General features: G+C 35.8%; 1 protein-coding gene across 1 annotated transcript; it reads right to left on the bottom strand.

The window, feature by feature from the left end:
• Nucleotides 1-723: 723 nt before the first annotated feature.
• Nucleotides 724-10,054, bottom strand: LOC140245183 (uncharacterized; the record flags this gene model as incomplete). The annotated part of the gene is made up of 6 exons (XM_072324782.1): nucleotides 724-1,582; nucleotides 2,026-2,062; nucleotides 4,423-4,629; nucleotides 6,413-6,496; nucleotides 7,574-7,789; nucleotides 9,979-10,054. Coding segments are annotated over 6 exons (1,479 nt in total), but the record flags the coding sequence as incomplete, so codon positions are not given.
• Between the last annotated feature and the right edge of the window lie 5,141 nt (nucleotides 10,055-15,195).

The following is a 15,195-nucleotide window of genomic DNA, read 5'->3' as shown; positions in this document are numbered from 1 at the left end:
CCGCATAGTGTAAGGTCTAATGAGCAGTGCATCCAAACAACACACCGACCATTCAAAAATATTCCGTTGATGCCATCACATGATGCATCGATTCGGAGACAAACTGATATACATTATCTCACCCTCAAATGGAAGCCAATAACAATATATCCATAAACAGGAAACAAGATGTACAATGGTCATGTTTTCAGTTTCAATGTAGTCGAAACTGTTGTTCTTGAAGGTGTCACTATCCCCTCACCCATAAAATGCTCGTTTTTATTATAAAGTGTATATTGTCCATGAATAGCTGTATACCTGCCACTTTACCTGCGTGAAGTTATAATTTGAAAATAAACAGGTAAACCTATTCGGCAAAATAAATAATCTTCTTCATAAAGCCCAATCTATTCAAAACTGAGCGAAAAATACACATAAACTCGACCTCAAGTTAAGTAAATGTAAGACTTCTTTTAAACTGAGTGCACTTATTTGGAACACGGTTGTCTTTTCACGAACTTGAATGACCAACAAAATTCTATCGCCAGCGTAGAATGAATTTGAATGCCCATTGCTGAAATGCGTGCTCCTATTTTATATTTGAATGGCGTAAATGAACATTATGGAATATTACATTATTGTGATTGCTGATTTAATGCAGGGAGCGTGAAATATGTGAAATTGTATGCTTGTATATGAACTAGAATGACAAAATTATGAAATTGACCGAGAAAGACTATATATTTACATTTTCTTCGTTTTGTCCACCTTCGCATACAGTGGTGTTTTGCGGATATTAGTCTCATTATCAGGTCCTACTTGATAATAAAAGATCTCGTCTGAGGAAGTCGCTGTTGAAGAATCTAACTTGAAAGAAGGCTTAGTATCTTTTCCTTCACCAAAACCTTTACGCTGAGAAGCACGACCGGTAGATGACAGAGAGATGTCTCTTTGTGATCTGCCATCTTCAGAGTCTTGATTGGCGTGTTCGTCCTCGCTCTGTGTACAGTTATCAGATTCTCTAGCCTGGGCAAATTCGAGAGAGTTACATGACTTCGCATATTCGCTTAACTGTACCCTCCCATCAGATGTATCAGCAAGTCTGCCTTTTTGGGCATGTGCGTTACGAATATTCGCATCCTGTTTGCGAGTGCAAACATCGTCATTCCTAATGCCGAAGGTTAGCGAATTATAGTAACTCTCGTCAAACATGCGCGCTTTGCTGCAGGGTTTGGCGGCACCGTTCGTCATCCTGCGATCTTTAGCCTGGTATTCACGGTCCAGAAAACAGTCGTATTGATCTGTCGATGTTTCCTGCACACTGTGATAATCATGACAAGATGAAAGAGAAGTTGTCGCAACACCAGCATGTGGACAGGTCGCCATGTCTACATCCGCGATATTTTGGGAGACGTGATATGCGTTTTCCTGATGAGCTGAAAGGGTTCCACGTCTGTTGTCTCGATGGTCAGAGAAAGGGTGACTCACTATGTCAGAGTCAGTACTGGCAGGGTTCGACGAGACGTTCTCCCTCCGATACTGCAACTGCACGTCATTCCTATGGTCATTTGACTGATGAGAAACTTCTGGACGTCTGTGCCTTCTGATGAAAACCACAAAAAGTATGTTGACATTGAATAAGCAAAATTGAAATCAAAGTGGATAAAACCAGAAAAATGAAGCGATTTGTCTTATCCTTTTTCGAGCAAAAGAAACAAATACAAAATCCTAATTTTATAGTATAGAAGGAATAACGGCTACTAAATACAATTTTTTCGGCTGAATGATTGTGTTAATTCGAATAATCTTCGAATAATAGTTCGAGGTGAGCCAGATGACGTTTACTAAAATCCAATCACACACACACACACACGTACACAAATGTACAAAAATAGATTATAATCTAAACGTTTCACGCAATATCAATGACCTTAAATAATGCAATTAAGTGGCCGACCAAACATTTGGATATCTGACGACACACAAATCATTGTTCTCTCTATTGTTTGCTCTTTTTTTATATTTGATTTACTTTTTCATCCTCACCTTTTTTGTATGTGGTTGAACCAAGCAACGGATAGTACTACGAGTGCAACAATAACACAAACAAATATGCCCAGGATGTATCCAATAAGTATTGTCTGACGACCTGAAAGAGAAATACGCCATGTATTCATCATCTTAAGGCGTAATCACGAAACAATAAACTTGAAACCTGTGGCAAACTTAAGAACTTGAACAAATTGTTATTGTCTGTATGTTGCGAAGCGAGGATAACACGTTTCTATGTTTAAGAAAACCGATTAACAAACTGTGTCCGGTTGATGATTCCAAGATACATTTTTTTTTTCTTCGATCCGTGCAGCTTTTATGTCCGTCTTTACTTTTTACTCCCTTACACCTTCTAACGCTCAAAGACTCGTTAATTTACCACGAAAAAGAAAATACATTGTTGTCATTGCTATATCATCGCGATTTATTTATTTACATTGTATTTGTTTATTCATTTTTATTTATTTATCATTTATTTATTTATCTATCTATTCATTTCTATTTCGGTTATATTTTCATACACAGGGTTAGTCTCATCAAAAACTGCAGGTCCTGCTCTTCGAGAGAGCCCTGCCCATGATAAATACATAAATATTCATCGTAACTCAAAATAGCATACATACATATAAAAACAGTACAACATAAAATCCACACGATTGATAGATTAATTAAATGCGAACGATAAAAATTCAGATTGAATCGTTGAAAAAGACATATTACTTTACATAAGATAGGAATAAGATTAAACGTCCTGTCTTCGTGATGTTATGCATAAACATGAACTGTTTCATTAGGAAGAAATCGGCATCATAGCATAGAATTACAAATTACTTGTTGAAATATGAATTATTTCTCTAGAAAGAAGGGCAACATTTGACGGCATTTATACCTCGTGATATAAGAGGCAAATTTTGTAAAATGACTGCAGGGGTTGTGTCTGACGAATTTTAAACATAGAAGATTTTGATGAAAATCGATATATTACATAATAAAGGTAATTTAATTGGTTATCAATCTAGTAGGATGATACAGAAGGAAAATTTACTTGTGAGTGAACATATTCGTTTTTGTTCTCCAAAGCACAAGAGTACAAATTGCAACATTGGACATGATATCTTTCTTTTGCAAACGCCCTTCTCGATAACAATGACAACAAAAGACCAGTATAACACAATGAGAGACAAATTGGGAAACTAAAGGGGGAAATTCAAATGGCACAGGGAGTAGTATGCATAAAGATGATTCATTGAACAGAATTTCTTTATTTCATTCTATTAATTTAGTGATTTGAGAATCCATAAGACAAACTCAAGGACCAAACATAATTTACAATTTCCTAAGTAGAAAAAAAAAATATCTACCATTTTTGTCAATTATTGTTTCTTCTCTTATTTCATTTGAATTTAGATTTGACAAGAGATTCTTCATTTTCCCCCATTATTTTAGCCTGTATTGAGCTTTAAATATGTCATAGAGATCACAGTTTTATTTCTAAAACTTAATTCATGTTTCTTTTTGGGTGAAATTTGTTGTTTGTTCTTATTGTTAGATGGTAGAGCACCTAAGCATGAATGGCAAACGTGTTCACTCATGCGTAAAGTTTCACTTTTTGTTGACCTACCAGGTTGATAGCCAATTAAATTACTTTTAATATGGCATATAATACAAAAACTTTTAGCCAAATGTTAGATGAGAAACACATACTTGAAAAATTGTTTACTTTCTTTTCTTTCTTTTTTTTTTTTTGCTGAGTGTATAATAAGGAATGTACATGGGGAAATATCCTAGAATTCCTGCTCGAAATGATAGAATTGTTTGTTTGTTTATTTGTTTTTGTTTGTTTTTATTGTTTCATATTCCACATTTCAACCAATAAACCATAAACATAATAAAAAAGTGCATTGGTGAATCCTCAAATACAGCATTTAAGACAATTAAACATGTGAAATATGAGGAATCTACATAGAAGCATTGCTTGTAGGGTGTAGATTCCCAGATGCTAATATGAGATTAATTCTTACTTGATATTTACAATTGAAAGGAATGACAATTTTTGAATCGGGGAAATACAAACATCGAAGAATAAAGAAAAAAAGAAAAAGAGAACACAAAGAAAACAATGTCCGCGGCACATGTAAAGCTTCTAGAGAGTTGCGTGATCATGACATGACATGAAATTCTGCATATCCTTGTTTCTGTAAAAGAACTTTCAATACTCAACTGTCAAATGATGACAAAATGTCATCCAATCCTTATTTTCTAAATTTAATCAGTGTTTCAATCATCTATTCATACACTTTCACTCAGGCTAAAGTTGTTTCAAAGTTTTATATCTAAAAGACTTGTACATCAAGACTTGTACATGCGACAAAATGCCTTTCTACAACATACCGTCTTTCACACAAGAGGGGACTGGAACATTCCAAACCGGGAAATAAGTTGACCGACCTGGTAGTCCAACACATTGTAGTGTCGCGCTGCCATTAATGATGTAACCATCTACACAAGTGAGAGTTAAGCTGGAACCAAATTCCGTTATACTGAAGTCCCAATAACCATGATACACGTGACCAGGATGCTCACAAGACACTTGTGAACCTGAAAATTGAAGAAAAAATATTTTGGAAATCCCTCTGAAGTCAACATCTGTAGTTTACTTCACAAGCTTTAGGACTTCACAGTCGGCCTATTTAACAATCGGAAATGAAAAAAAAAAAGGAGAAAATGCAAGACAAACTTGCACTGAAGAATAGGCCTCTCGCAGGATGCATTTACGACATTTTATTACCAGATTTTGCCACTGACAATCATCGATTGTTATAGTCTCTAACTCAGCCTCGGCTAGAAATAAAGTCTTTATGAGACGATCCCTTCCTTGTTCTTTTTTCAGTCTCTATCAGTTAGAAATGACTTGCCTTATTGTATTTCTCCCTGTGCAGTGCATATTCTACCCGAGTTTTTATTATCTACCTCACTCTGAAATATACCCCTCTTCTTTCCTACCATGTATACTAAAAATTAGAACATGAATATGAAAATAAATAGCAAAAGTAACATGTTGTTTTCGATGTGATAGATATAACACATTAATTTATCTAAACTGAAGAAGTCGACTCTTCATGTAAGAACCCATTTTTGGAATGCACAATTCTATATAAACAGGGGGCTCATGTAAAGACTACTCTGCTATAATTGATTGTGTCCATTCGGAGCAGTATTAATGCTTACACGTAAAACAGACCGCTAAATCTGTCTCTTGTTTTGGTGGCCTCTTGTTAACTGTGCGGTCGGTAATATCTTCCATTCACTCTGCTGTGTGGACGTACGTCGCGCACGACGGCAAGCTAGATAACAAGGTAGAATATCTCCCCCCCCCCCTTTTTTTTTTGTTTTTGTTAGAAGGGATCACAAAACTTGGCATACATACCTATATACTCAAAGAACGAGTCAAGCTTAAAAATTTTATGAGTTGTTCCTTTTTAATATACAACATTTTGCGTGTTTTATATCCTGGAACGGCCTTCAAACTCTGCTCGCCTGCATCACGTTCAAACCGATGAACTTGCGTGTGCGCAGAAAGATCGCACATCAGTCCTCACAGCAGAGTGAATAGAAGATATCTGTCTGTTGTGAGGGGCCGACCGTATTACCACCGTACAGTTAACAAGAGGCCACCAAACAAGAGGTAGACTTATCAGTCTAACACGTAAATGATCCACCGAGCAATCAAATTTCTGTCGATCTATTAAAGTCTAAGCCTTTTTTTGTGTTTTTTTTACATTTTCAAATTCCACAAAATATAAAGGTATGCTTAATTTCTAATACCTACATGGAATCTCAGTTAACACTTCCGAAAAAAAAAAGAAAACATCGTACGTTTGCTTTTCTTCATTGTTACGGGTATTTGTAGTTGACCTGATAAGACCTGGAAAAAAAATAGTTCTCCTTCGCCAATAAGGTGTCAGTACTGACAAACTGCAATGGGAATTTTCATACCCTGAATATTAATGATATTAATAATGATAAAAATGATAATAATCATAATTATAATGATAACACATTTCTGGGATGCTCAGAAGCTGACATTTGAACTACCTTTACGTCCTGTCTGAATTCAGTCTTTGTGTGCTCTACAGTAATTCGATACTGTTTGGGCTGCATAAAGTACAGCATTATGAAATTATGTGATTTGTTTGACCGTTTGATCTCCTCACTGTTGACTCTATTTAGACTTTCCAAGACCATATATTCAGGGTCGATGCCTTTCGCGTCATTTCTAAGGATTCTTGTTGGACATAAGTTTAGAGTATTATTACATATATTCACACGAGTTTACAAATAATAAAATGAGGAATATATGCATCCGAAATGTTTGTCTCACCTTGGCATCTCAGTCTAACCGTCTGTTCTGAGGAACACTTAGTCGTCTCAAGTGGACAGTCCATTAAACTTTGAAACGAAGAACCTGTATAATGATATTGTGAAAACCATTTCCGACAATAAACATGATAAAGAACACAGAAGTAATAATCTTTACAGTAAAACATCAAGAAACACGGCACGAGAAATGATAACGATGTACTAATATTCCAACGATCTGTGCTTCAAACAATCGTTGCTGTTTACCAAGTGTCTCCTTGTTCCAGGACGGAAACATAATATTGATTATAGACTTTAATAAAGTCATCTCCTTTTTCGAACAATGTACCACGATTTAATTCACTGACTCTACTAACCACGATAAGTCTTGATCATGATTCTGTTTTCTATACTCGTATATAAGATGGACAAGTTCACCGATTTTTTCACCTGGAGCGAAGAAATTTTGCTTGGCGATAAATGAGCTATACAATGTATCTACAAATGTTCAATCCCCCTACACATAAAGCACCCGAGTTATAACAAGTTTCCTTAGAGGAACATGACGTGAACTCGTTTAACCCTTTCCGTGCCACGGACTTTTAGCACCGTGTACAACGTCATAGAGTTTTCAGTCCCGCTCGGCACTCAAAGCACACATTGGCCCGAATTCACGAAGGTGGTACAAATGAAACCATGGCTTAAACCATGGACAAAAACCATGGAGCGCCAAGTGTCGCATGGAATATTTCGTTACGAAATCATTTATTGCGTCGATGAAATGATTATTTTGTAACGAAATGACAACATTTTGTAACTATATGAACATTCCGTCCACGAAATGATAATTTCGTTAACGAAACGGTCATTTTGTCAACGAAATGACCAATTTCGTAACGAAATATTGCGTGCGACACTTGGCGCTCCATGATTTTTGTCCATGGTTTAAACCATGGTTTCATTTGTACCACCTTCGTGAATTCGGGCCAAACGGTTAAACAGAAATGACGAAGACGCTGTTACACTTCTATGATGTAACTGTTCTCGCTGGGCCTCAAACCAGAAATGTCTCGTTTAGGACATTCGAGCCAGCCCTTGTTTACTTTTCAATGTCAATTGATACTTTAAACATTAAGTTTTATGTGAATACTGGCGTAGTAATTTTTAAAGGACATTCAGTCACCTTCCTGACATGACAATCGTTGATTACTGTCTCTATTTGCTGTAGTGGGCAAAGTTTGAGCCGAATACTCTTCCGCCGCTGGGAAACCAAGTTCACCGCAGACCAATTCAGCAGCTTTGGGGGTAAATCCATCGTAGCAGACATATCTGTCTGGTTTGAGGACCACTAGGCCTTCTAGGGGAGAGGGTCCGTCAACCAGCTGCACTGATGGTATTCCTCCGGAAAAAAAAAAAGAAGAGAAATTAAACAATGTTCTGCGAGTTTGTGTTTGTTGAGCATTTACAACTTAATGTTTTGATGAAATTTGATGAAATTGATGGATGTTGATGAATGTTGATGAATATCATATATATTGCATTTTCCTTTTTTTTTTTTTGCCCCAACTAGGTATTTACTGTGTCTATAATTCAACATGATTCATCAATTTTAAATCCCATTACGAAAGTGAAGACAATGTACTTTCATAACATCAGTGACATAAAACAAGCACCTCACCAACAATTTCCAACATGTACATCATTTGTTTTGGTACACTGTGATACCGTTTCTTGGTATTTCATATCTTTTCCGGTCTTGATTCTTTATACTTGAAAATATATCAAAATCAATTGAAAAAAAAAATAATTTAATTGAAACTTTTTTCACAATTTTGAAGCTAATCCGTTACTGTTAGCTTAAAGTTAACATATTGTACTATCATAACTTAGTTGCACTTGTATTGTTTTCAATTAAAACTGTTTATCTATATCACATGATCAATAAAATCATGAAAATTATCTTAATCTACCAGCAACGCTTACATCCTCCATCTGTTTTGATATGACATCTATACGAATGCTTTTTTTTTCACTGGTAACGAATTATAGAAAATATGAAATTAATTTCCTCCAACTACTTTTCTTTGAAATAACATATCATTAAAATATATTCATCTAATCAAATCAATTTTCACATTTCGCTTCTATCATTCGGTCCATATTAAAACACAGGTCTCCAAAATTGTTCAGTTGTTACATCGTGATTGGATCTTATCTGATTTCTCATTCCTGTGCGCATCGTAGGAATTTCTAATGATCTAACACTACGCTTGATATAAAAATATTATGTGACCGTAGAGTTACTTATTCGTGATTTGGGAATAGACTTAGGAAATGAAATATGATAAAAATATATATATATATATATATATATTTGCCTATATTTGCGTCATTTAAATTTAAAAATAAAATTTGTAAATATAAAGTTAACATGCTAAAAGATATCTTTCAAAAATACAATTCTACTTTGATACCACCCATTATAGGATATAGTGGTGTGTTTTTTTTTTTAAGCTACATCTCTGCTGTGCAGTAGAATTGCAAACGTGTGGCTTGAGCTGCAGCTATTATTTATGGTCAAAATCCCAAAGTGTCTAAAATTGTTTAAACTAATACATTGCTTTTGCGCTGAAATAAGAACAAAAAAATGGAGTATCAACTTTACATGTCCGATTGGATCTCTTCTTCTCCTTTTTTTTTAATATTGGCATTATATACCTTCACCTTGGAATGTATCAAAACAAAACACACACAAAAACACCCACACACAAATGTGGCAAAAACCCAAAAGTTGTATTTGAAGCAGGGGTTAAAATATGTATTCGGGAGTCAACAAAGTCAAAATACCGCTCAAAGATAAAATCTGAAAGAGTAACCTCCTTTTTGTTTGTATCTTAATTTCTTTTCCGAAGTTTTCAACCAGGAAATGGTGTGGTTATTTTGTTGTTGTTGTTGTTGTTGTTGTTGTCGTCGTCGTTGTTGTTGTTGTTGTTTTGTTCTGTGTTTTACGCGTAGGGTATTTGATTTTCTGTGTGATTAAGTTTTTTTTTTTTTCGTTTTTGTAATAATGGTCAACATTGAGCTTGTTCATGATTATTTCTCCATTCGTGATCAGGTAATTATGTCCGATTTCTGTCCAATTAAGAGGACACCGATCGCACTTTATTTCGATTATTTTCAGCTGTTATTTGTCAATAAGTAAGGTTTCTGAAGCGGATATTTTTATGATCTTTATCAAAAATTACGATGGTTTTCTTTACCTTTTATTGCATTCAGTATAATCAGATTAAGAGTGAATTAGTTGTCGTAAAGCTCTTAAAATGCTTTTAAAAATCCTTATACACTTTCACAGACGGAACAGTGTTTTCCTTTAGCTAAATCTTGAAATGTTCCTTTGCGAAGAGTAAGGATTTTATGTGCTGTATAGGATATAGGTAGACCCTACATCGTCTTTTGTGTACACACTCATTCATTTCCTTTAAAAATACACAGTTTTCATAGAAAAAAAAAATCATTTTAAATCAGGAAAAACATATGCATTCCAATTAACACTTATTCGATACTAATATAAACGTCAATTACACTTACCTTCATAACACTCCACCCTCATCTTGAAGTTCACAGGGTAGATATATATACCATATCCATAGTTGAATGTGGTGGGTCAGTGATATAACAGGTGAACTCTGCTTGTAATTCCAAATCATAATCAGAGACGATTTGTTAGATATTTCATCCGACATATGAAATCCCATCACTTTATTGTTGATAGATTTCATTTCAGTGAGAATTCGCCGTCCTTGAGGTGCCTGTACATCCCAAGTATCATGGTTGGCAATGCAGCTCTCGTCACACGATAGCTCGAGTTCTAGTGGTCTCCCCGAACAACTGAGAGTAAAATCTGCGAGAGACATAATGATTAAAAAAAAAGAGTTGTTTTCTAATGAATTTTTAAACTCCTGAATCGTTTTTGGGGATTAATGAGAAAACTATTCCTCAAGGAATAGGGTATATCGTGCTGTTCAGATCAGCGCCATCATTTTCGATGCAAAGAAGATTATCATTCTGTATTATATTATGTTTTCAGTATACTCGTCCACTGATTTAAAGTCTGAGACAGGAAATAAATTCTATAGCTATCCAATTCCAAGCAACAACATCTAAACATGGCAATGGACTGTATAATTTACCACATCACTTTCATATGTTGCCAAGCACCATCAATGCCTATATAAAAAAAAAAATCAAATGAGGTTTTCCTGATTTCGCGTACATCGTCCATTTTTGTAAACGTGCATTCATGGAAAGAACTCAAAAAGACCCCACTACGTACTACTGAGAGTAATAAAGATACTCACACATTGTATTGCTTTTGGACATAGAGAAAGTGGTCGAAATGATGAAGAAACCAGCAAAGAACCATACTACGAATGCCATTTTTCTCGACTCGAACGCGATATCATCAATACTCCACACTCGATACAATGATGTCGATGTAATTAAGTGTGAGCATTGAAGACTTAATGCGGAATACTCCTATCCCTGGGAACAATGAAATAAACTTCATAAATGCAGGTGTACGCCAAGTCTGCAGAAAGCTATGATTGAGGATTTAAGTGGGCTCCTTTGTGTTCTCCAGGGAGATTAAAAGTTCAATTGTGGAATCTACATCTACATCGCCGAGGAAGAATGTCCCAATGTGTGTGGTAACACTGAATAACTCTACTGCACCCTGTGTGTGTGTGTGTGTGTGTGTGTGTGTGTGTGTGTGTGTGTGTGTGTGCGGTGTGTTCATAAACCTGATTAATAACGTGTGTAAAGCAAAATTGATTGAACAGAATTACGTTGTGTGATCTTGCACCTAATTTCCAAGGCACCTGAAAGGAAGCGAAACAGCGGGAGATAAGTCACTACTGGAGAACGCTATATGAATTTTCTGCATCTCAAGATGTCAAGTTGTCATTGTATTGAGTTTAATTACTTTTGTATTTCAAAGGCCTCATTCGTTAAAGTATTCTCGTGATCCACAAGAGAGATAAATATCAGCACCTTGTGACTCTCTCAAGATTCAGTTTCGAACAATCACCATAGTGAGGACAGGCACGCTGGTGATTGTGGTGGGGCAGGGAAGGTTGCATGTGGATTTAATCAAAGGAAAAGGCCATCTTGAAAGACATGTGATTTAAGTGAATGCAGCAATATTAGTAGAAACATCCTTGGGCGTTTTCACATCAGCCCGATAAAAATCCAAGCTCGAAATATTTTCCGCGATTGCGAATTACAGCGCTATTTCATTTCTTATTCACATCAGCCCGAAGAGGGGGTAGCCCGAATAGTTAAAAAGTTTTGAAATAGCTAATTCGACAGCTGAGTGTGTGCAAACAGCATCAGTAATGTGTGTGCCCTCTCAAAAATTCCTCATGATTTGTGTGCAGTTTGCCTCGATCGATCGGGTCACACACGCTAGGCATGATGGGATTCATCTCGCTAATTTCTCGAGTCGTTTTCACATTATCAAATAGCGCGCTACTATCCCGCTATTTCAGAAATTTCCCGAGTTGGAGTCGAGAAATTTTCTCGATCAGAGCGATACAATTAGCGCGCTAATTTGTGTTCACATTATCAAATAGCGCGCTATTTCGCTATCGGGAAAATTTCCTAAGTCAGAAAATAGCACGCTATTTCGAAACATCGGGCTGATGTGAAAACGCCTAGTGAGAGTTTGAGGAAAATCGGAAAATCCGTTGAAACATGCGCAGTCACTGCTGGATGAGAAGACTACTACAGCTTGTGATGTCACATGTGTACGACGATATATTGAAAATATAAAGAAAATTCAACATATTTTCACTTTTCTCGCTTATTAAAAGGTCACTTAACTTCCCTCTTTAAGAAGGCAAGAGAAATGATATTATCCTTAACAATCGTCAGTGACAAGTCGAGGAAATGTAAAATTTTGTGAAATTCTCTTTATATTTTCCTAATATCGTTGCACGCATGTGACATCGTACACTGTAGTCTTCTCATCCAGCTGTGACTGCGGAGATACTTTAAAAATTCATAACTTTTGAACGGATTGTCAGATTTTCTCCAAACGTTCACTGATGTGTTCTTCTAATATCGATGCATTCACTCAATTAACATGTATATGAAGGTGAACTTGTCCTTTAATGTTGAATATCAAGCAATGGCAGTTGTCAAGCAAAATATTACTATAAAAGCCTGTGTATATGCGCACGTAGATGCGGGCCCCGTTTTTAAATATTAAATGATCCTTACCACACAGGCTGTCAGAGACTTACCATAGAAATCAACTATATAAACTCTTCATAAAACAGAGCCCTGAATTACTTACTTCAGGAATACGTCTCAACTCTAAATGAAGCAAATACTTAGTAACCTTCCTGCTGAGATACAATATGCTCACGGGTACGACACACCGTCACACAAAGAATCGCATATGTATGTATATTTTTATCCCGCAATATCGAATTATTGTTTTAGAACATGTTTTTACAAAGTGTTTTTTTTTTTCAAAGATGAAGTCATTCTGTTTTGTTTTGTTTTTTACGTGGTCTAGGGTATGGTTAAGTGTGGATTCTTATGTGCGTTTTCAAAACTACTTTTGTCTTTCATGTCTTTGAGTAGCCTTCTTGGCGTTGAATTGTCAGGAAGTGCACTTATTACTATTTTTTTTATTTTGAATGTTTGATTTTTTATTACAATATCAAACTAAACTTTTATGTTTGTTTGTACTATGATGGAGGCTCGTGATTTACATTCAGCTTGGATTTCATGAATTTTGCATGCACTTCTGCACATATAAGTTGGGACGACCTTTGATCTGATGAATGACCTAGACCGTTCTCATCGTATAGGATACGTAAAGGATAGGAACTCAACATTACCTTCAACGACAGATCACTCTTCGAAAGAAGCATTCAATCGAAAAATACGCAAATACATCCATGCCCCTATAGTCATGCAAACCAGCTGAATGCATGAAGAGGAGAAAAAAATCATCTTCAACCGTAAAAAGCGCAAAGGAACAGTAATCGTCATTGTTGAAGACATGACCCTGAAAATCAATAGCTTCTCTCAACGACCCGCAGTGCAAAGTACGACAAATTAGCCTGGTCATCGGGAGGATGCATAATCGTAGGCTCTTGCCGCTCGATAGGAGGGAGGGAGGGGAAGCATACCAAATTTGATCACCTGGGAAGAAGACCTGAAGAAAATGCATTCAAATACAATGTGTTTCATGAACGTTTAAAACTGATAAATTCGTTGATGTGTCTCCTGTCATTGAACTTTACTGCTAAAACTCTGACATGTGATCGATCCAGTGCTCCAATGAAGTTGTTATTTTTTAGGACTTTAAACTTGTTGGCCCGAATTCACGAAGGTGGTACAATCTTTGTCCATGGTTTAAACCGTGTTAAAAGACGGTAGTTTTGTATGGGGCGCCAAGTGTCGCATGGCCTATTTCGTTAGAAAATCAGCCATTTAATCATGTCAATCTGAATTGTTCCATTTATGATTGTAACTCTAGGAATATTGGACATATTCAATCTCCATTTAGCGGGATTTCAAAAGCGCAATCTCCTATATTGTACATTAGTCCTATTCTTTTGTATACCATTCCCACATCGATAAGAATCCGTTCAACTTTAAGTCACATTTAAAAAGCTTTGAAAAAAAAACACAAAACGAAAACAAAAACAAAAGCATGTGATGACATTTACCTCAGGTTACGTAAATGAGTATGCATTTTTGCCTCCTCTGTTTCTTAATTTCTCTCGTTAATGTATCTTCCCTATTTATTTCTTATTATTTGAATGTGTTTAATGACTGTCTTTGCTGGAATAAAATGATGGCTAGTAAAGGATCATTTTCAACAATGCTGTAGTATGCTTCATAGGATCCTGCACCATTTCAGACTTAATATGACTTTTTTTTAAATTGCGTGAATGTCATTATGCCTTTCGATAGAAATGAATGGATGGATGGATGAATAAATGAATGAATGAATAAATGAACACACTCACACACACACACACACACACATATATATATATATATATATATAGTGTACATACGCATGCATATATCAGCAGGAAGCTCAAACTCATAAACATGGCTGTAATGGGGTCTTATATTTAAAAGTGTATGATCAATGCAGATGACTCCCGTGAAAGTACAACTATCAGTGTATAGTAAGCTTCCGGGCCTCGGCCTTTCCTCACATTTGAAGTAGGAACACAAGCGCTTGTGCCTTTCATGACAGTTTGTCGTTATACTAAGCATACATTATTATGTGTTAATTGAAATCTCACAGAAAATACAAGATATATATTTTTATATGCCTTCTGATTGTTACTTCTAAGCTCTTAATCATTTCGAAATGCACGTACAACTATATACAACAAAGACTATCAAAATCATTTTACACACATTGAAACATTTAGTTAGTCATAACTTTAATAGAGTGCTATTAGATTTCAAGGACATAATGATACATCATATCAAGGCATAGACATCAAATAGAATCTGCATAAATGAGTCACAAAATTACTCTTAAACATACTAGTTTACATGATTCGCATTTTCCCATTTCTTTCTTTGTCATTTTTCAGACTATTGATGAACGTGCGTGGACACAAGTAGTTTCTGCATGAAATCCAAGAAATGTGTAAGGGTGTTGCATGTGTGGTTGTCAAGAGTCTGCGTCAAACGTTTCTACTTCACTGTAATTTCAACCCAACCGCATTTGTTGTACATTTGTTGCTGCACTGTCACTGTAAT

The sequence above is a fragment of the Diadema setosum genome, chromosome 22, assembly GCF_964275005.1.
Source record: "Diadema setosum chromosome 22, eeDiaSeto1, whole genome shotgun sequence".
NCBI lineage: Eukaryota > Metazoa > Echinodermata > Echinoidea > Diadematoida > Diadematidae > Diadema > Diadema setosum.
The sequence above is the reverse complement of the archived record's forward strand: the minus strand, read 5'-3'. Positions and strand labels throughout refer to the sequence as shown.